Source organism: Eschscholzia californica, unplaced genomic scaffold (genome assembly GCF_041429995.1).
Source record: "Eschscholzia californica isolate CP2 unplaced genomic scaffold, dmEscCali1.0.p SCAF_3, whole genome shotgun sequence".
Taxonomy (NCBI): Eukaryota; Viridiplantae; Streptophyta; class Magnoliopsida; order Ranunculales; family Papaveraceae; genus Eschscholzia; species Eschscholzia californica.
Genome location: NW_028238420.1, coordinates 12,053,960 through 12,077,754, shown reverse-complemented (window position 1 = coordinate 12,077,754; position 23,795 = coordinate 12,053,960). Strand labels below are relative to the sequence as shown.

The window sequence follows — 23,795 nt, the reverse complement described above, 5'->3', positions numbered from 1 at the left end:
ACTGCAATTATTGTGAATAAACTTACATTTCTTCTAGAGATATATTTATTCCTCTTAAACTATTTCATAAATGTTCTCAAATAACTTATGAAAATCACATCACGCAGCTTAGAAAATTTGTAAGTGTGACATTTGTTCTACAATTATTAGTGTTCTTTGAGGCCGATTTTTCTATTTTTTTTTAATTCCAACCTCTTATTTCATTCATTACGATATGGTGTTTTCGCAATGTTCTACACATGCAAATTAATTCTTATAGATTACCTCCCGCCACAACTGAAGGATCGAAACTATGGGGCGATGGTGTTTTCTCAATCTCATAATACTATTATTTTATACTATTTTTGTACTCTCAAATTGCAGTAGTTTAAAAGTAAGTCAAATGGTTTGTCATATAAAGTTATATAAATATGGTCGCCACATAGACACATAAGAATAATAATAACTGACATCGTAAAATGTAGTAACTTATTCAATACTTTCACGATTTTGTGACACATACGAATTTGTTCGTGCCGAAGGCACGGGTCATGCCTAGTATCATAACAAAAGATAGCACTAAAAGCGCCCTTCGATATAATGCTACTGACGCCCCAAAACGGTGTAAAACAACTAAAAAGTAATTAAAAATAGGGTGCTAGTAGCAATACTACAAGTTACTTTTAGCCTTCCCAAACTAAATTCACGCCACATAATTAGAAGTTCAAAACTAACTAGAAATAAGTCTAACGATGATGTGGCATTTACCTTAGGGTATAAGAAAGAAAAAAACAGATTTTTCTTCTTCTCTCATGTTAGGAGAAATTTTTATTTTTATTAGTGTAAGGGGAAGAAGTAGTTCGTCGTGGTGGCCGTCGAGCTCTATAGTTTCCTCTCTGTAACATTAAGTGACGGACATGGAGTTAGACGAATGGAAGGAAACAACAATGCATGATGTGAACATCAAGGAATAGATGATCCTTCTTTACCAAGTTCAATTTCAAACTTAATAGGCATATGAAGCGGATGAAGATATATGCATGTTGGTACCAATAGGGTGCAATGTGCTAGTAGGAAGCTTAATGAATTGATTTCGACTTTTTTTTGTCGATTGTTTGCTTTAATTGATTTCGAATGTTTAGCTCATGGATGTCTCCATAAATGTATGAGGCTGTAAGTTTAGTTCTTTAATGCATTCAAAAGAACTGTTCGTGCCCCACGGGCACGGGTTACACACTTGTAATTATATATGTTGTTACAGTTTCAAAAGTGTTGCCAACAGTTTAAAAATTGGATTTTTTTACATTATTATTCCCGAGTGGGTTTTTTTTTCGTATTTGGGCCCACATTTAGGGCTTTTCTTACGTAGTTTCTCTAAAAAAAAGTGACCCTTCTTTATTTATTTATTTATTTATTTATTTATTTATTTATAATTCTTCAAGAAATTAAGTTTCTAGAAGGAAAAAAAGTTAAAATAAATCCCTTTGTCCAGTTAAAACAGACCGGGCTAATAATCACATCTAGCAAAGATTTGAATATATCATAACAAAAGATAGCACTAAAAGCGGCCTTCGATATAATGCTACTGACGCCCCAAAACGGTGTAAAACAACTAAGTAATTAAAATAGGGTGCTAGTAGCAATACTACAAATTACTTTTAGCCTTCCCAAATGAAATTCACGCCACATAATTAGAAGTTCAAAACTAACTAGAAATAAGTCTAACGATGATGTGACATTTACCTTAGGGTATAAGATAGAAAAAAACAGATTTTTCTTCTTCTCTCCTGTTAGGAGGAATTTTTGATTTTTATTAGTGGATGGAGAAGAAGTAGTTCGGCGTGGTGGCCGTCGAGCTCTATAGTTTCCTCTCTGTAACATTAACTGTTGGACATGGAGTTAGACAAATGGAAGCAAACAACAATGCATGATGTGAACATCAAAGAATAGATGATCCTTCTTTACCAAGTTCAAGTTCAAACTTAATAGCCATATGAAGCGGATGAAGATATATGCATGTTGGTACCAATAGGGTCCAATGTGCCAGTAGGAAGCTTAATGAATTGATTTCAACTTTTTTTTTTTTGTCGATTGTTTGCTCTAATTGATTTCGAATGTTTAGGTAATGGTTTTCTCCATAAATGTATGAGATTGTAAGTTTAGTTCTTTAATGCATTCAAAAGAACTGTTTGTGCCCTACGGGCACGGGTTACACCCTCGTAATTATATATGTTGTCACAGTTTCAAAAGTGTTGCCAACAGTTTCAAAAGTGTTGCCAACAGTTTAAAAATTGGGGGTTTTAACCTTATTATTCCAGAGTGGGTTTTTTTTTCGTATTTGGGCCCACATTTTGGCCTTTTCTTACCTAGTTTCTCTAAAAAAAAAGTGACCCTTCTTTATTTATTTATTTATCATTCTTCAAAAAATTAAGTTTCTAGAAGGAAAAAAAGTTAAAATAAATCCCTTTGTCCAGTTAAAACTGACCGGGCCAATAATCAAATCTAGCAAAGAGTTGAATATATCATAACAAAGGATAACATTAAAAGCGCCCTTCGGTATATTGCTACTGACGCCCCAAAACGGTGTAAAACAACTAAAAAGTAATTAAAAATAGGGTGCTAGTAGCAATACTACAAGTTACTTTTAGCCTTCCCAAACGAAATTCACGCCACATAATTAGAAGTTCAAAACTAACTAAAAATAAGTCTAACGATGATGTGTCATTTACCTTAGGGTATAAGAAAGAAAAAAATAGATTTTTCTTCTTCTCTCCTGTTAGGAGCAATTTTTGATTTTTATTAGTGGATGGAGAAGAAGTAGTTCGGCGTGGTGGCCGTCGAGCTCTATAGTTTCCTCTCTGTAATAGAAAATCTTATATATATATATATATACGAGGGTGTAACCCGTGCCCGTGGGGCATGCACAGTTTTTCTGAATGAATTATAAATCGAACAAAGTCAATGAGCATAAATTACAATCTAGTTACCGAATCTGTATTTATTCGTCAGGTTGGTTTACTGTCTGCAGACTTTGCGAATGAGCATAAGTAACACTTACAAATAAAAAAGTCAAATAGGTCTTCTTTAGAAAAATATCTCAGTCTGTCATCCGCATACCGCATTTATTGTACTTGAATAACATGTGCTAACGATATTAGTAACATGTAACATCATAAACAATCAATTTAAAACCATCGTCATGAAAAATCCTAGCATTACCAGTTAGAACAATTACCCACAACAAAAATGATATTGCAATGGGCATGGAACGGATAGTATTTTCGAACTATATCCCAGAATTTGATTTTTTTTCTTTCGAATTTACATAGCAAATTGAAAGCAGAAAAAAAGAGACAAAAAGGAGGTGGGGTCACTGAACCTTCTGAGCACCACCATGCATGACTTCATCCTATTCATATGCTTCTGGAGCGTGAGTTTGGTTCCTCCTCATCTATTCCTCGATGTCCACAACTTCCTGAGAGTTGGTCTGATGAGTAGCCTACAGTCCAAACGGGTCAACACAAACTTGGGGTCATCCTTCTGCGACAACACAATTGATATATCCCCGATAATCATATCAGGCTTCAAACAAACAAAAAGAAGTTCAGACTATTGCTAAAACCCACATTTCATATTTGAAATTCAGTTGCACATATGAATTTACTCAAACTTGATTTGAAAATAGTTTTTCTTTATTTGACAGTTTGAATAAAAGCTCACGAAATCGATTGCGTTGAATAACAAAAAAAACGAGTACATAGATCAAGCATATCAAACATGTGGTGTATGATGCTTCTGAACCACCTATTGTCCATGTAAGTAGTGAACTTGTCGAGATAGCCTACTCATCTTGAGTTGGGTTTACTTTTTAGTGTGATGTTAAGCTGGAATAAATTGGCATCTAAGGTCATTGGAATGCTATTATGCTTTACATTCATCGTTCGCATTTATCTTAGGGAGATTTTATAGGGCCCCCTCATTTTTGTTAAAAGGCCTCCCCTCAGTGATAATTTAGCAAGTAAAATGGTTCATGGGGAGGCCTTTTAACAAAATTGGGGAGGCCTTATAAAACTTCCCTTTATCTTATGACAATTGTTTTAATTTCAGGAAAAGAATACCTACATATCATAGACTGAAATATAGTTTAAATGAAGATCCAATAGTTGTCAAAATATTTCGAAGCATAACTTGGATTAATGGAGTGCAGTATTCATGAAAGTATTGAGTTTCTACAATGGAGATTAAAGTAAAGAACTGAGATATCGGCATAATTCTATGCAAAGTTAAGAATCCAAAATCAAGTTCGAAATATACTCACAATCAGTTTTAATTTTGCGATAGTATGGAGGTGTATCCTCGAACATGGTCACAGGTTCATTGGAGCTTTATCTGCCTGTAATAGAAAGTGTATTAACCATTTAGAAGAAAAATAAAAAACTAACACAATCGTTCACAATTTACTCAATTATCACTCACTTGTATGCAATTTGTGAATTATCTAATTCACAAAATTAAATAAAACTGATCAAAAGAAAGAGTTAAGAGTTTAATATCTAACAACAAAGCATTTATAAGTAGAGGGTGCAAACCTCTCTACATATTGATTTTAAGAAGAGTTTAACATCCGTTTGAGTTACCTACACATACTTAAGAAAGAAGTTCACATCCTTTGCCAAATTCAAGGATCTTAGAGGAACTCATAGACTACCTTTTTGTCTATATTTGTGAAAACCATATTGCTACATACCCATTAGCAAGAATCACGTATCATATTTCTAATACCCAAGTTGAAGAGAGTTACAAATTGGTGACATCAAATAAGAGGTAAACAAAAATAGTTAGAAGGACTCACCCTGGATAAAAATGTAGGGATGACTGGGGCGATTGCAATTTTTGAAGGCAACACCATTACCGGGTAGTAGCCAAGCATAGTCCCTACCAGGCTCAATGCGGCCCTAACACCATCTAAATAGGTATGTAGCGAAGAGAACGAATCAAATTAAAATTTAACACTATGTCGAAAATTCATGAAAACTCGAACAACTGAAGAAAAGTAAATGGAAATATTAAGGTTCCAAGAGATACGCCGTTGTATTAAAATTTCAGGGTGCTCATGAGTGAGTATTTTAATAAACAAAGTGAATGACTGAAAACAACATTAAAATGTATAAATTAACTCTTGCTCCTAGATCAGAATCAAACCACTTTCATGAAATCTATTTAGGAATCAATGCAATTTAGTTTATCTTGTTGCTCCCAAACTATTGCCTAAGGTATGTTGGCTAGGATAGGAATCTAAACAGCATTTTATAATAAATAATATGACTGGAGATCAATAGCTAAAGCTAAAGCTAATTAGCTTGATTTTTAACTAAATAGTATTTTAAATGTGTATTGAACCTGTATGTATATGGGATTGGGTTTGTCAATTAGACATGTTACTTCCACCTTTCAATGATTTTGCCCATATAATAGAAAATTTAATTTCCATGGAAGAACTAACCTCCAGCAAGACAGTAAGTTTTGCCTAATTCGAATAAGAGAACTTAGTATGCATCTTATACTGGGATATGCATCTTATACTAGGAACCTTAAAAACATAGCAAATTTGTCCTTAATTCTCTCAGCACCACTTGTAGCCTGACTGTCTACCACAACACTAACTGGTTCAAGATGTTTTTGAGCCTTGAATCAGAATCTCAGTCTCACAGTGGGGATACCCTTGGTCCCAAAAAGATGTATTAGAATGCCACAACAACATTTCAAAACCATAAATCAAATAAAAGCCCCAAAGAGAGAGAAAGAGAGAGAGAGATACCTGCGAAGATGGGAGAGGGAAAGGCAGAGATCGATAGTTGCGAGGAAGATGAGAGAAGGAGAGCTTTGCTGCGAGGAAGATGAGAGAGAGAGATGCATAGATCGAGAAATTGTGTTTGGGGGTGGGGGAAGTTTAAAAAATGGCACTTACATAACCAAAATAGGAATCGACTGAGAGAAAGAGGTTTTGGAGAGAGAAGCTTCACTTCCTTTCTCTTTTACTCGGTATCCATCATGTTTTGAGAGAGAGAGAGAGAGAGAGATCGGACAGAGATTGACTGAGAGAAAGAGGTAGAAAGGCAGAGAATGAGCGGGAAGTGTCTCAAAATAGGGCATCTTTGAAAGATGTTGGTTTCAATTTCCTTTAGTGGGTGCCTACAACTCAAATAGTACCTACAATTGAAATAGGCCTACAACTAAGATAGTGGGTGCTAATCAAATGATTCTGATTTTACAAGTATTCGATGGAATCTTCAATGTCTTCGTCTTCTCAAAGCTAGTTAGTTACTAAGTAAACAGAGGATTATATCTTGTAATCAATTGATGATTTCAATCTGAATAAAAGTTTTTGTTTAAACCTAATCTCTCTGATATTTTTTATCTGTTCATCTTCATCACTGATCATCATTGATTTTAACATGGTATCAGAGCCTTCTCAGACAAAATCAAAATGAATTGCTTTCTCTCTCTATTGTGAAGCATTCTTATTATCACAAAATCAACTCAAAAGTAAGTTTTATTCGTACTCTAATCTTCTTCTTCTTTTATTATTTTCAATTCAATGGAATCTTCAATGTCTTCGTCTTCTCAAAACTTTAGTTCAAATATAAATGTATTGATTTCGAACATATCTAATTTCATCTCAGAGAAATTAGATGCTGCTAATCATTTGCTATGGAAAGATTGACTAGAAACAATACTTTTAAGTACTGATCTCATAGGATATATTGATGGATCTATACAATCTCCAAGTAAATTTATCACTAAAAATGGATCAGAAATTCTAAATCCATCTTTTGTTATTTGGAGGAAGACTGACAGCTTTGTAAAAGCTTTTACAAAAGTCACCTTCACTAGATCTATCTCATCAGATGTTCTAGGGTTTGCTACAGCAAGAGAAATATGAAAACTTATGGAGATGATGTATATTGAGGAATATGAAGCAAAAAATCTCTTCATTAAGAGAACAACTTCAGAATGTAAAGAAAGGTGATCTTTCTGTAAGTGAATATCTAAGGAAGATTAAGAACTTAGCTGATTCTTTGACTGTTGTAAATGATAAAGTTTTTAGAAGGAGCTATGTAGAATAACACTAGAAGGATTAGGAAAAGATACAAACAATCTGTTATTGATGTACATCAAAGAGAATCAAAATTATCATTTCTAAAATTAAGAACTAGAATATTCCATCATGAACAATGATTAAATACTCAGGAAAGTGATGAAATAAATGAATCAGCTTATTTTGTGAAAAGACCATAAACCCGACAGCAACTGCAACCAAGATATCAACAATTCAACTCAAATCAAGTAAATATAAGACAAGTAAGAGGTTCTCAACCTCAACAACAAAGATATTTCTCAAATCAAGAAAAACACAACATACAAAAACCAAATTACAACAATCAAAACAGCCATTAATCAGGAGGCAAAGCAATAGATTCTGATTTTACAAGTATTCTATATGGAATTTGTAGAAAATGGGGTCATTCTGCCTCAAAGTGTCGATTCAGATATGGTCCTGATGAATCCAACAAAGCTTATAACATCAGTAATAACAATAATAACAATAACAACACTATCAAAAGATTTCACAATCAAGAAAGATCAAACTTTGTTGGTCTTCATCTATATGAAGAAGGAGAATCAATCTGAATCCAACAAAGAAGAAAAACAGAGTGAAGAAGAAATTTATGAAGTGGGATTTGGTTTTACTCGGGATAATTATGAGTATGAAACTTCTAATTAGTCATTAAGATAAACTTCTAATTTGAAACTATGAGGACCTGAGTAGAACTTTAGAAGTATGTATGGAGGTCCAATTGGGTTGAAATGAATCTAAACTCGAGTTGATGTAAACATCTTCTAACAATTGAAGAAGGTAATAAAAAACCATTAAAAAAAATATAAACTACAAAACAAAATAGTGACTTAAGTGGCGAACTCGAGTAAGGAGATTTGATAAACCTTAAAGAACCATGAGAATCTGGAAAGACAGATAAAAGATTAAAATACAGATTGATGACAACGTAGATCTACAACCAACATAATAACTCGCAAACATATTTAGCACATCAATCTTCTTATATCACAAGATTAACACCTTAAATCAGTTAAAGTCAAACATACTAAAATCACGAACTAAATTTCATATTCAGAACTGTAATTTATGAATGATCAAACCCAACAAAACACCAGAAAATAGATTCATTACTGACTTTGAAATCTCTTCATTGAACGGTGAGTCATGATATGGTAAAGATCTTCGAACTCTATAGAAGAGGTTAGTGGGTGGAATTTATTATCTCTGCATGTTTCAAAACCTTTTTTGTTCTTTCAATGGAATCCAAATAGAAATAAAATATCAAAAGTTGATGACAAAAATACAAATTGAAATAGATTATCATACCTAAGGTTGTGTTTGATATCAGGGAAATAATTCCATGGAAATAAAAGAGTTCCATGGAAAGTCTTCCGCGGAATTTATTTCGTGGAAATAAGAGTTCTTTGGTTTGGTAGTCATTTATTATTCCGTAGAATTACGAACTCTGTTATTTGGTTGACAAATAATTTATATGAATATAATATCCAATTAAGAGTTTCTATTTACTCTTCATGTAGTCAAAATGATATTTTTACTTTTATGTTACTAAAATTACATTTTCATCATTATGCTGTCTAAATGACATTTTTACCCTTATGTTTTCAAAATTATATTTTTACCCTTATGTCGTAAAATTATTTAACCTCGTCTCACTTTGCTAATTTAAAAGGAAAATGTCAATTTGATATTGTAAAAGGGCAAAACTGTAATTTTGTCTACATAAAGACAAACTGTAATTTTGACAACCTTGTAAACATGGCATTTGGTAAGAAGGGCAAAAAAGTCATTTGCCCATAAGTAAAAGTTTATTTTGCTAAATTTTATGGATAAAAATGTCATTTTGAATATATATGGATATAAATATTAGGTTTCAAGTATCCAAATATATTAAAATATTTTTATTTTGATTTTTGATTTTTGATTTTTGACTTTCCACGGAAACTAATTCCTAGGGTGGAGCAAGAAATTATAGTTCGTATCAAACGTTGGAAATACCTAATTCCATGAAAATTCTTTTATTTCCATAGAAATTTCCATAGAAATAGGAGATATCAAACACACCCTAAAAGATGGGTGAAGAAGAAGAAGAGGTTAGTGGATGGAATCCATTATCTTGGTATGTTCCAAAACTCTTTTTGCTCTTTCAATGGAATCCAAATTGAAATAAATATCAAAAGTTCAAAAATAGAAAAATATAGAAATCTTATATGGACAAAAAAATTATTTAAATCACAGACATACTACATTTGAACTGATATCCCCAAATTAAATTATTTTTCAAAAAGAGAGTAAGTCATCTAAACTCTAAAAAAAAGAGCCGGTTGGCTGAGCTCCAAAGGGTTGCGGGCGTCCCCAATAAAATAAGTGGGCAATGCAGCGACTACATTATGCAGTTTCCCTACACAAGTGGACCACCCTATTACCGTTCTTCTCCCAATCTTTTTGTCTAACTTCTAAATTTTATATTAAAAATTCAAATAATTTCATACATTTTTTTTGTTAAGGAAAACAATTTCATACTTGAAATTCAAATCTTTTTCCTCTCAAATATGAGCCTAAAATTAAAATTAAACATTTAATTTGAAGTCAATAATTTTATGTTTTAAATTTGGGATTTTTGAGGTTACCTCTCATTATTAATTGGTAATTGAGTTTACCCCATTCAATAATGGGTAATTGAACTTACCCCTTAGATTTACTATATTTGACAAAGACACAAAGGTTGTGTTTAGCATACGTGAAATAAATATGACTAGCAAGAGAAATTATCTTTTAATATGATTCCTCGTAGTTATTCCACTTTACTTTATTGCTTGATTTGGTCGGTAATATGATTAACATTGATTGATTTTGTTTCTACATTATTTAATTTATGATTTTTATTATCCCATGTCAAACATGTCCTTAGTAGTTTTGCCAAAACTTCTAAATTTAAAAGGAATAAGTTAAACCACTTATTCCCGCAGGGGTAAACTCAATTATTAATTTGTTGAGTTGGGAACTTAGGAGCCCTTGTTAGAGTTGAGAACCCAAAGCCTCCTTAGGGCAAAAGCCAGTGTATGGGGGATGGGCTCCCAAAATTCAAATTTTGGGAGCCCAGCCCCAGACAAAGGCGCCCAACCTGGGAGCCCGGAGCGGGCTCCCGGTGCGGCTGGGAGCCCCAGGCTTCCGGGTTCCCAGCCCCCAAATATAGCCGTTGGGTTGTCCCAACGGCTATATTTGGGGTAGATTCCCAATTGTTTATTTTTTCAATTTTCTTAAAATGTTTTGAACTACTTATTTCTTATTTTTCCTCTTTTTTTTTTTTGTGGGTTAACTTTTTGAAATTATCTATCTCGAATAATATCACATTTTAATTCATAGTCGAAATTTAATAATTAATAGTCGAAATCTAAAATCAATATTTCGTACACATACTTCGCGCACGTACATTATTTTGGATTTGGGAGCCCCGATTGGGAGTCTGACGTTGGAATTGAGACAAAGCCCCGGGATTCCCAAAATTTAGGGGCTCTCAAAATTGGGAGCCCGAGCCCCACACTGGCTTTGCCCTTACATTTCAAGGTCCTGGAGTGAAAAAGAGAGCCCAAACTTGAGGGAAAGTTTTAAATGCCCCCCAAAAGTGTTATTGGCGCCTCAATTCCTCACAATTTTCTTCCGAATTATGCTCTGAGGGAGCGCCAAGAATACTTTAGAGGGGCGCCGTTAAATTACCACCACTCGAGTTGCTCTCAAATTTGAGCTCCTTGTAGCCGTGGTGTTTACTCTTTCGTTTAGGTGTTTTAGGGTTCTATTTAGACGGACTCCGACCTCCAATTGTTTCTCTTTCCACTGGACTATCTTCAGTCCGGTGAGTCAATCCGGCGAATCGATTAGGTAAGACGTAATCTTAGCACAGTTGATGTTTAACGTTCATCTCCTTCGACGAGCTGTTCACTTACAAACTTTCAACACAGACCTTTTGAAACAATTTGTATCCCCTTTTTTTCTGCTTCAGGAAGCATTTTATTGATTTGGATTTGGTTCAAGAAGAGTAAAAATCTGTAGGAAAATTGAATAATGGCAGCAACGAGGGGATTAGTATTGACGCGTCCAGTGACATTTGTTACCGGCAATTCCAAAAAGTTGGAAGAAGTCAGAGCTATTCTTGGTCACTCTCTACCTTTCCAATCCCTCAAGCTTGATTGTAAGTAACAAACTCTTCTCTCTCTCTCTAATCCTTAAACCCTAAACCCAACTCTTATTTTATCCTATTTGTGATTGTACATTTCAGTGCCAGAGTTACAAGGAGAGCCTGAAGAAATTTCTAAAGAAAAGGCTAGGTTAGCTGCCATTCAGGTACACTCATCTTCTCTTTCCCCTTCACTTTGACAATAGATGTTTTTTTTTTCTTAGTAATTAGGGTTTATAATTTGATGTTTTTAGGTTAATGGACCAGTGTTAGTTGAAGATACTTGCCTTTGTTTTAATGCCCTTAAAAGTCTTCCAGGTATATATATATACTCTTCAATTATCAATTACTATATTCATTTTGAAGTTTTTGCCTTCTCAAGATAATTTTTCAAAACATTTGCAGGTCCTTACATGTAAGTTTCTTCTCGTCGGCTATATTCAGATTTCAGATCATTATAAAAACAAATAGCACCTTCGGTTTGTTGTTGACAAATTTCAATTCTAATATTGTAATCGTAACATTCTTTATATCTTGCTGTTTGGGTGACTATGCAACTGGAAATACTGACATACCAGCAAGTGGTTTCTACAGAAGATTGGACATGAAGGTCGGGCATTGCATTGAATTTTCGCTTTTCTTCTTGTTTTTGTACTTTTCCACATTGACATAGTTGTTTTTCTTAATCCAATGTTTCAATATCATTTGCAGGTCTGAATAATTTACTGATGGCTTATGAAGATAAATCTGCTTACGCTTTGTGTGTGTTTTCCCTTGCTCTTGGGCCAAACGTTGAACCAGTAACATTTCTCGGGAAAACTGCGGTATGTTTATCATTCTAATCTTCTTTTTGTATCAGACCTGCTGTTATTCATCTTATAAAAATATAATATTTTGGTAATGGAAAACTGTTTAAGGCATTTGGAAATACCACATGTGTTTGTGTTGTGGGAAAGTTGAGCCGCATGCATCTCAATTACGAGCGATGACCATTTTCCAACTAATAAGCTTACCCTTAGATATCGGTTTTCTTTCTTCACAGATTCTGTAAATTCTTCCTTTGTGATGTTATATGTGTTAGAGAATAGATAGTCATATGAGTTATCTTAGATAGTCCCACATTGGATGGGCTATTATTAGTGTTGGTTTCTTAAGCCTATATAAAAAGGTTTCATATGTAATAGCTAAGTATTCAACTCATTATCAATACAACTCTTCTCCCTCTCATATCATTCATCTTACATAATATCAAGATTCAAGAGCTTATATACTCTAAAGAGATTGATCCTTGGGTTTCCGATTAACCTGTGGCGGTAGTCCGTCAATGGCTACCGTCTGCCAGAGTGTCACCGGAGTGTTGCCGGAATATTGTCGATCTAGTTTACTTTTTCAATCTAAATAAGTTAGATTTTTTTTAGTAGTTTTAGTTTCAAAGAATGTTGATTCTTCATCTAAGTCTTCAACAATATATGGTTTTTACCAATAAAGTTTGAAGATTTGAAGATCCATCTTTAACTCTTAGATCTACCTATCCCTACTTATTAATAGTAGGAGATGATGATCTAAAAGAGTAAAGCAAACAACTATTTATTTTGTTCAACTTTCATGGTGGTCTTCTTTTCAAACTCACAATGTTAAACTCAGATTCTACTCCAGTAATGGCTTCTTTCTCTTTTTGAAACCACAAATGTTAAAACCTCTATCCTTAATGGATTCTTTCTCTACTTCACTTGTTCTAAAAACCCTTTATTCTAGAACTTTCTCTGTAGCAGCAGCTTCAAATAACCCATGTTCACTTCTTATTCTACTTCACATAACTTTCATTATAACCCCACTTTCATTAGATTTAGAAACCTCAACTATTTCAGCTTCTCTGGCATTACTACCTGATCCAAACCCACCCACAAATTTCTTCTCCAATATCTAGTGAGAAATCAAGAAGGTATCTAATATCCAACCACCTGTGTCCAAAGACTTCATGTTCTCTCTCTATTTTCTCTCTCGGTAAAGTCTGAACAAGAAAGGTGCTCTCTCTTTTCAAATGTAAAACCCCAAACCCAAGCAAATCTATGATGTTCATCTTCTCTTTTTCCTTCTGATTCCCTCTCTACAAACTCCAAATAGAGAACAAATCTAGCCCTTTCTTTTCTCTATTACCTTCTCATTTTCTATATCTCTTATCTAACTCTCTTGTTTTCTGTTATTCTCTTCAAAAAAATGGAGATGGGTTGTTCGAATTGGTTACAGATTAAATGCAAATGGATATGTTTGAGTGTGTTCTTATTAGTGCAAGAACTCAAAATGGTATTGGTTTGATGATGAGTTGTTAAATAATGGAAATGATGTAAGAAGATGATGGGTTCCATTACTTTGTAACAGAGAAAGGAAAGTGAAAAGGGCCCTAGGGTTTCAACTTTTATTTACGTGGGTGCCTATAAAATTTCGGTTGACTAAATTTCAAATGGTTTGGCCTCTTCCCTGGTGTACTCTCAAGAATGATGTTAGAACTTTGGTGCTTTCAAAAAAAAAAAAAAAGACTTCATAGGAATTGTGATGCCTATAACTTGGTGTATTGTCGTGTGGTTATGTCTTCAAGTGTGCCTCTAAAATCCCCTTTCATACTTTACTTTTCTCACTCTAAATTTCTTACAAATCTTTCTTCTTAAAACCCAAATGGGCCAAGCTATTAAAGCTTTTCTTTTCTATCTCAAGCCCAAAAATGGGCCAAGCTATTAAGCTTTTCTTTTCTCTCAAGCCCAAATGGGCCAAACTTTTAAGCTTCTCTCTTGCAACTATTTCTCTTTCAAGCCCAAGTGGGTCAAGCTATTGAGATTCTCTCTTCAAATTCTTTCTCTTTCATGCCCAAGTGGGCCAATCAATCAATGCTTTTTCTCTTTTCTCTTTCAAGCCCAAGTAGGCTAAGCATTTAAGCTTTTCTCTCTTTTCATCTTTCTTTCTCATTCTCAAGTGGGCCTAGCTATCATGCTTCTTCTTTCTTGTTTAAAGCCCAAATGAGTCAAAGTTACCACTATTCTACATCTTATTTATCTCAAACACACATTAAAGCAACACCAACATTAGTACTAAGAATTTGAAGCATCATCAAGAGTATCTACACAAACTCATGGTCCTCTCTACACTTGCAAGTCCCATTAATTTGAGGGGGAGTATTATGGAGGAAGCCAAATCACCATTGATACAAGGGAAGAACAAAAGTTATTTTGCCTTTAAGTCTATGTTGTATTAAGCGAGAGGCGAGGCGATGAGGATCTCGCCTGCGCCTTGCGCGCTTCCACGCGCCTTGGCGATCGCCTCGTACCACTTGAGTTGCAGAAAGTGAGGTGAAGAAGAGAGGTGTTGAAGAAGGTGGAGGAGTTATGAACAAGTTTCTACTTGAGTTGCAGAGTAAAAAGACAAACCTTACGGCTGGGAAGGTGAAGGAGAGAAGAAACCCTAAGAGATCTTATTTGTGACCGTTAGAATTAAAGGGAAGGTTCAGATTTAGTCAAACTAATTTTTAAATATTCTTATAGTCCTCCCTTTCTTATAAGGCATTTCGTCCTCCAATATTTAAGTAATAATGAAAAGAAAAAGAGGTGTATTGTACTCCTCATCTCCACAACAATAAATTGAAAATTAAGTATGGCCAGAATTTGGCCACGTCCTCTTTTTCTTTCTTTTAGTTAAAAACCCAACTACCCACGAAACCCTAAAACACTCAGCCTCTTCTCCTTCTTCACCAGCAGCCGTCTCTTCTCCTTGAACCTCTAGAAAACCCTAAAAATGGCTTTTTGTCAGTTTTTTTTCTTGTTTCTCGCCTCCAATCGACTTCATGATTCCCCTAGTCGACCAAAGGCGATCGCTTAAGCGATACCTGAGGAAACCAGGGGAAGTGTATTTGAAGCGAGTCGATGGCTTCAAACACCTTGCGCCTTGGTCGCCTAAGGCGCGCTTATGCGCGCCTTTGACAACATAGCTTTAAGTTATTTTTATTTTGTTTTTAAATGTTATTGTAATGAGTGAAGTTTTATTGTATCAAACCATTGTACTTATCAAGATTGATAAGTACATTGGTTTGAGGGGGAGTGTTAGAGAATAGATAGTCATATGAGTTATCTTAGATAGTCCCACATTGGATGGGCTATTATTAGTGTTGGTTTCTTAAGCCTATATAAAAAGGTTTCATATGTAATAGCTAAGTATTCAACTCATTATCAATACAACTTTTCTCCCTCTCATATCATTCATCTTACAATATGATGTAAATACCGTAAAGTTCTAGAGAGGCAGAGAAGAGGTTTCAATTCACATTAATCTGTCTTCATATTCTCTTATTTTATGTAGTAACTCCAGAACTGTCGGTAGTCACAGACACACTCTTCATGCACTTGAGTTTCGAAATCATTCTCCCAAATTCCACCTTAGTAGCATCAATCAATAGAGAATCAAGGAGTGAGAATCATAAGGAGAACAGCTATTTTAAGCTATACCCTTTTTAGTAATGCTTCGTCTTGGTACATCAATACTTTTCAAATTTCCGCTGTCACTTGAATAAGTATCATGTGAAATTTTGTGTGTGCATCGTTTTTGTTCTTGCACTAAATTTAGTTAGGTGCATTAACTACTACTTCAGGTTAATGTGTATTGTGTATAACATGAAATGGTTGATCTGAAAGTAAAAGAAAAACCTAATAACTAAGAAAATAAATACTTATTTTTCATAGGCCTGATTTAGTTTTGAATACTTTAGGTTGCTGAATCTGACGCCTGGTTCTGGCCTGATACTGAATCCGTATTGGTTGCTGATTTCTATGTTACATATTATATAAGCTACCTCTTCATGCCTCTCAGATATTTTTTTATCAATTTTCTCTTTTCCTGTACAATATATATAGGTTTGCTACTTATGTTAGAGAAGTCTGGAAATGTAAGCAGGAACAATTGTACACTACAATTTACAAACATATCAGTTATACGTGAGTTCGATTGAGTATTTCTCATGTATACAATAAATTGAGTAGCCAACTAGCCATATTCTATAGTATAAGGTGTAATATTGTTTATAAATACTTTGTATAATATGAGGTGGCCAAGCCCCCACCTGCCCCTCCCTATTTATTTTTACTAATTGGACCCGTTTTTCGCCCATGACAACCTTCTTTCTGGGTCACATGTTTTTTTTTTCTTATGATACGTTACTTTTCGATAACTGGGATGAGTAAATGAGAAGCATATTTGTTCTTTCAGGGAAAGATAGTACCTGCAAGGGGACCTAATGATTTTGGATGGGATCCTATCTTCCAACCCGATGGCTATGAATTAACGTAGGACGGATACTCTTCTTGTTTATTTTGTTTACTTATATTTGCTCAGTGCTATATTTCGTTTACTCTGTCATTATTATTGCTTATGTAATATTTGTTTTTCGAAGTCCTGAATCTGAGTCTAAGCTTAATAATATTTTATGCATCTAAGAAAAAGGGAGTTTTGGAGTTAGATTTTAAAACAAGTTCTCATGTCAAAATGCATAAATTCTTTTAGCTGTAAATGTCTGAAATCGATAAGGTTTATGTTCTGGTTTTATTGAAGAGATAAAACATGCATCAGCTATGATTGGGTATGTAAAGTTGTAAACTACACAATTTTATATCAGAATCAGATTTGAATAATTAAAAAAATGTTGACTACCTCCGTCTTTATGTAACATGTGGCCTCTTTTTATAGAAAAAGTTCCTGTCGGATACTCAGTTGCTTGTAACGGACACCAGGGTATATACTGATGTTAGATACTCCAGTCACTTCAGTCTGTATTATCTGAGTTTTTATATGCATATCACGGTGAACTTGGACATTTTTGTGATCATTAAACACCACTTTACGGTAACGAGTTTTATGGTAATGCAAGAATGGTTGATCGAAGAGTAAGAAATTGTAAGAGGACGTAATAACCAAGCCAAGAAAACATATCTTTGTACAACCCTATCCTTGCAACTGTTCATGTCTACTGATTCATTTCACTATTTTGTACTGTTATTGGGTGAATATATAGATGTATCAGTATCCATGTTGCATATTGTAGTCATAATTCTTATCAGGTGAATTGGTGGTTTGCTTGGTTGCAGTTATGCGGAAATGCCCAAGGAAGAAAAGAATAAGATCTCACACCGCTCAAAAGCTCTTTCCATGGTAAAGTCTCACTTTTCCGAGGCTGGTTATACATTCCAGGTATAGTTAGCGAACATTATAGAAATTCAGATATTTGAGCAATGTTCATTACGAGATCCAAAAACCTTTGCAAAAGTTAACTTTTCAATCCTTTTATTTCTCAACTTTAGTGAAGGATAACATGAATTTCGGTTTCTGCTTTATATGATTAGTATTATCAAACTTATGGAGTCTGAACTTTTATTTTGTGATCTTAGCACCTGACCTGATATCAGGGGATTCAAGTCCCACTATATTGCCTCTCCTGTGTAGTCTGTGCATCGAAAACAGGCCTGAGCTGGGTCCAAAGCATGGTGCGACTTGGATTTAAAAAATGGACTGAAAGTATGCTACCTCCTTACATTCTGATTCAGAAGTTGTGGATAGATCTCCAGCCTAGACTATAACAACTTATGCCAACTTCCATTTTAGATCTCTCTAAACTTCTTTTTTGATGTTTTTCCCCCACATTAAACATTATCTTGATGAAGAAGTCAAAATTGACTTAACCATTGGCATGATGGGGTCAATTGTGGCATTTGGTCAAAATTCAAATAGGCATTGTTTTCTTTTGCTTGAATCGCCTCTAATAAAAATATGTTATAAAGAGGTTGTCTGTAAAATTTCATACAAACCAAACTGTGACAGGATAGACAAGGTCCTGTAGACATCAATGAGGTAGATGGCAGCGTTGTGTCTCACTCTGCAAAAATGAAACATAGAACACCAAAAATCTACAAAACCCAACTTCATTATGATAAAATTCTGATATAAAATTTAGAGTCCATGGGTATATAGACCAAAATTAATTTGATAATAGGTATATAGACCATTCTTCTTAGATTATGGATTTTTGGTCCTTTTACAAGAAGGGTATAAAGTATGGCTAATTTATTGGGTAATACCAAATGTATCCCAAATCAAAAAACCCCGGGTTTTTTGAATTTACGAGGGTTTTAGGAAACTTTCCCAAAACCCGTGGGCGTGATTTGTGGGGGATCTTTATTCAGCCGAAACAGATTGGATACCAATCTTCATAAAGACACTTTCTCTCTCTAAACCTACTTCATTTGGGATTTCAATCGGTTTAATGTACCTTGATTTTAGGATAAATTTAGGAAAAAACGGTTAGATTCTCACGAAAATTTCTCTCTCTTCTATAATCTGTTTAGAAACAAAATCTAAACTTTGCCAAATCAATTTTCTCTCTCTTCTTTACAGATTTAATATGGAGATTTATTAGCCAAAAATATGGAGATTTATTAGAAAAAAAAAGATAGAAACAAATCATAATTTCTCTCTCCTCTAAACAGATTTGGAAATCAAATTTTCTCTTTCCTATTATCTGAATCAATCTAGGATCAATTTAGCGTGATTTGGGGGTTAATATACAAAACATATATATCACTTTCTCTCACTTAACTTTCAGTTTTGGAAATAGTATATTTTTCTGGGAACATTAAAGCAGCATTTGTTTTCGTTTTTACTCATACATAAATACAAATCGAATACAAATTATGAAACAAATACGTAAATTATGTATTATTTATGACGAATAAACCATCATTAGTCAAGTATACAACGTAATTTATCAAATGTATTTGGGTCTTGTTCAGTAAATTACACATACTTTCTATTACATAACACATAATTGTTTTTACATTACACATCGTTTACATTCTGTTACCAAAAAATCGTTTACACTATATTGTCGAAGAGCATATGTAGTCTTGAGAAGGACAAACAACATTTACACTATATTGTCGAAGAGCATATCCAAATGATTTTGCACCACCAGGAAACAAATGACCAACTTCAGTAGCAAATTCCATAAGTAACAACAAAACTGCAAAAAGAAAACATATACATTTGTTAACAAAACAAACAATTTACTAGAAACGACATGTATAATGGAATAAATTATGCATACTGTTTGTTAAACTTCATAATGTGTTAGAAGACAAACATAACGTTAGTTCGAATCACAAGGTCACTGTTATGTGAAAAAATATGTATAATGTGCAATAAATTACATATAATTTTTGGAACATTTATTGTACTATAAACGGCAATTGTTTTGTGAAAAAAGTACGCGTAAAGTACATGTACTTTATATCCAGAGAAAACAATGAATCTGAATATACCGCAAATCTGAGTCCGTCAGTGAAGATGAATCTGATCTGAAAAAAACTTCAGTAATGATTAAACGAAAATCTTAAGATACATACCACGAAAATTGAAAGATATAGAACATACCTAGATTCAATAAAACATTAAATATGATATAAAGATCAAAGATTTCATTATTGATATTAAAATTTTAGAGAGAGAGAGAGAAGTTTAGATTTCCATTTCAGATCTATCAAAGATGGAAATATATATTATGAGAAAGATCTACAATTGAATCGTTTTTTCAGAAATAATACATAACAATTTGATACAGTTTAAAAAATTAATTATTAGATCTTAAAAATGAATCTAAATACAAAACAGTAATATCAAATACATGAAAACAAAACGAAATCTTACAAATGAATGTTCTCATTATGATTTTAGCAAAAATAATTACCTTCAAGAATTGATCTTCGATTAGTTTAATGGAGATGAATGTAGAGTTCTGATGTTAATAGTGGTTAAACAACTAGGTTAATGTTCTTGAAAATGAGATATACTATATTACTGTTACATATTAGATTTGTTAATATTTCTTTCTTTATAATTCTGATTGGAGAGAGAAAGATGGAGACAATTAAGGAAATGATATATACATGATTATTTTGGCAAAAACGGTTACAAAATATATGGAAAGGTTATAATAGGTATTAATAAGGATTAAATATTATAGAGATTTGATATTTCTCTCGAGATGAATACAAATGGACTAGATCTCTTTTATGATGATTAATTTGGTTTTTAAATCCTTTTTAGGATTATAGAGGATTAAATCTCCTATTAGGACCCTATTTTTGGTCTATAGACTCAAAAATTATAAAATTTATGACAATCCAAAATCCGAAAAATAAGAGAATGGGAGAGAGAAAGATTAGGGCAAAAATAAAAACATCAAGATTTGGCTAAATCAAACCTTGCTTGGGTTCTTAAATAAATTACAAGAACTTAACCTTGAAAGCCCAGCTAAATCAGCTTATGTTGATCAGTAAGTGTATCGGCCAATACGGAATTTGTACTCTTGAGAATGGCATGTGGATCTCTCTTCGGTCACCCATCAGAGTACAATTTGGGAGCCATCTTACTAGCAACCCAGAAAGGTCAACAAGAAAGCCCACCGAAAGCTTCTCACATCACAAGTCCAATATCGTAGCATGCCCAATAAGCCACCGTGCCTAGCAAGCCCAACAAACCTAGCATGGATACTCCAGCCCCGTGCTCCTAGCAAGTCTATTCTAGTGTGTCATGTCAACCGACTCGCACTCTGCAGAACAACCTGCCTGCATGCCTAGATAGTCAATAACCGCTTTTGGTTGTGAGAGATTGAGTCTTTCCAAATTCCTAGTATTTCGTCACGCATCAGAATCATTGAAGAGGAACGAGTCTCGTGACATTTTGAAGAAGACTAGATACGCTTCTACCAAGGAGTTAGACGAAAGGTGGTGTACATCGTAAGGGTGAGTTGCTCTCCCGAGAGATCAATGACTCCTAGTAGACCCTAGTAGGATCTCGTGATTGCAAATCTGAAAAGTCCCACGCCCTAAGGGCACTATTCTCTTCCTACTCTATAATATGGATGGCCTTTTTGGTGAAAGGGGCTCCAAAGTTCTCACTAAAAAAACCTCCTATCAGAATACCTGCAATCTTTTCATACTTCGATCACTTCACCACTAGCTAGCCATACATAAAGGTTTCGTGTAAGAGTTCTCTACGTTATTTCGATGGATGTCATTACAAGTTCCTTACACTTCTTGTTATTCTATTGTTCTGATGTATATCAAGCCTACTCTGATGATCTATTATGTCGACTCAAGATATTACAAATCTACACTGACTAGCTATTCTGTAGCAACGAGTTCCGGCCACTCTATGAGATGCCCACACTCCATAACCATAGTGATACCACGAGTAACTTTACACTCATCCTCACTCGTTTCTTTTTATCCTATAACTTCACCGCCTGAGCTTGCTTAGCCGTCACCACCCGTTGTCCTTCTTGTTCACGTCTTTTGCGGATCTATTAGTAACCGCATTATATCCGGAAGTTTGCCTAACTAGCTACCTGACTACCAGGAGCAGTCTTCAATCCGTTTACCTGTCCACTCGGAAGCCAGCCACCTAGGTTGCTAGTTTTTTCTAACGACTTTCTAAACGTGTGACTTTCTACAGTCCATGAGACAAACTTGTGCTGAGAGAAGACATAGTAGCCTAACGGCTTGACGTTTTAGCCTAGATAACAACTTACAACTCTCATTGCCCTAGTATAAGAAAATGCCCAAAAGTTCAAAACCTTTGAAGAAGAGGACTTTTTTTTTTGTTGAAAGGTTGAAGAAGAGGACTTGTTAGTTAGAATATAAAACCAACTACATAAAGAGAAGATCACCAAACTCTCTGTACTAGTATCAACGAATCCAAAGTTTCGAGATCTAGTTGCTCTAATGTATCCACTCATGACTCAGCCTGTTAGCTCTCTCAGCCAACCAATTGTTCAGTCTACCCCCATTGGTAGCTCTACATCCCACCCCAGTCCCTATAACAATAACATTGGAATCTTTGAGAGCTTCCCAAACAAAAACAAAAATTCTATTTTTTCCTTCTGTTTGGTCTCTCCCCCAGCCATCCGCCTAATGTGGCGACGTCTTACTGGAATATATATTCTCACCATTCCCTCTCTATTTGCTCCACGCTCAAGTGATATGTCGCCACATCAGATGGAGTGTTAAAAGGGAGAGACCAAATTAAAAAAAAACTCAACCAAACATGGATAAGGATTTGGTAACGCATTTCCAGGTCTATGATAGCCTTTCTTTTTTCAAATGTCTCTCATCACCATCATCACCATCATCATTCATCATTATCACACTCCAATACAAAATAGTGAATGCCCCCACTGCTAAAGCATCTTTCCCACTCCCCATCCCTCTCTTTCTATGACCATTTCATAACCTGACAAAAATGATAGAAACCTCTCAAATCCTAATATTTCTACAATTTGTTTGGAGATGACGGGGCTAACTTTAAAACTATCCCATCTTCTTTATTGTAATAATGTGAGCTCTGTGTTATAATGATCTCATTTTTGTTTACATATGATATCATTCATGACATCCAACCCTGAAGCAAATGATGATGATTTGGGGAATCTTCTTTCATTTTCTGCAAATGAGTTTTTCTCAATAGAAACAATCAAATCAGAAAAGAGTTGATTAGTAGATGGTGAGAAGAACAACTAAAATAGGATACATTGAATCTAGACATGGTCGCAATCAGATCCCGTACAAACATTAGAACTTTTATCACAACAACGTTCCAAATACAATGTCGACATATGATGAGCCTTCCCACCCACTCTTTTTCGTCGGGCCAGGCGGGATGAGCCTCAGGGGCGGCCCAGACCCAAAGCAACCAAAGCGCCTGCTTTGGACCCCAACCTACCTGAGGGCCTCTCTCATGGAGTTTATGATAGGGTAGTTTGTTTGTAATAAATAAAATTATAACTAAAATGTTTACAAGAGATGAGCAATGACCCCCAATGGTTAGAATTTTGGTTATAAGGTATAGGTCAAGTGTTCGATCCCTCTCACAGACATTGTAAAGGGACCCCATTTCTTGATTTGGCTTTAGGCCTAAATAATGATTGGGCCAGCCCTGATGAGCCCACGTCGGGTATGGACGCCCACGGGCCATTTCGGAAGCCTGGTGAAAATCCAAGCGAGGTTTGGAGGTTTTATATAGGAGTGGTCATAAGTTGGACAACTTTGTTCAACAAAAAAAAAGGTAAATGATAGAGTGCCCAGCAATTTTGCCCATTAAAATGCCCAACTTTTCTTATTTATAAATAAAAGCGGTCCCCACCGTAGTCAAACTTTGAAAAAACTTGTCTTTTAGTGATTCCACATCAGCTGGGCAATTTAATGGGCTAAAAACTGGGCACTCTAGCGTCATTTGGACAACTCAAGTTTTAAGTCCATCTCCTGTACAAGATTTGATACTGGATTTCATCCCTCATGATTTATTTTTGTTTATAGCCTATACCATAAATAAGTTGTTTGGTACAGTTTATCTATTGTACTGAAGCTATCTATAACAATTTTTCACTTGCCATAAACAACAAGAGAAGTTTTATGTCAT

General features: G+C 34.6%; 1 protein-coding gene across 1 annotated transcript; it reads left to right on the top strand.

Moving 5' to 3' along the window:
* Nucleotides 1-10,874: 10,874 nt before the first annotated feature.
* LOC147548457 (Inosine triphosphate pyrophosphatase family protein) lies at nt 10,875-17,702 on the top strand. Its single transcript, XM_086671567.1, has 9 exons — nt 10,875-10,996; nt 11,118-11,306; nt 11,394-11,458; nt 11,546-11,609; nt 11,697-11,706; nt 11,870-11,901; nt 12,003-12,115; nt 16,539-16,615; nt 17,414-17,702. The coding sequence occupies exons 2-9, from the start codon at nt 11,180-11,182 to the stop codon at nt 17,520-17,522; spliced, it is 597 nt and encodes a 198-aa protein (XP_086527693.1). The 5' UTR covers nt 10,875-10,996; nt 11,118-11,179; the 3' UTR covers nt 17,523-17,702.
* Nucleotides 17,703-23,795: the final 6,093 nt, after the last annotated feature.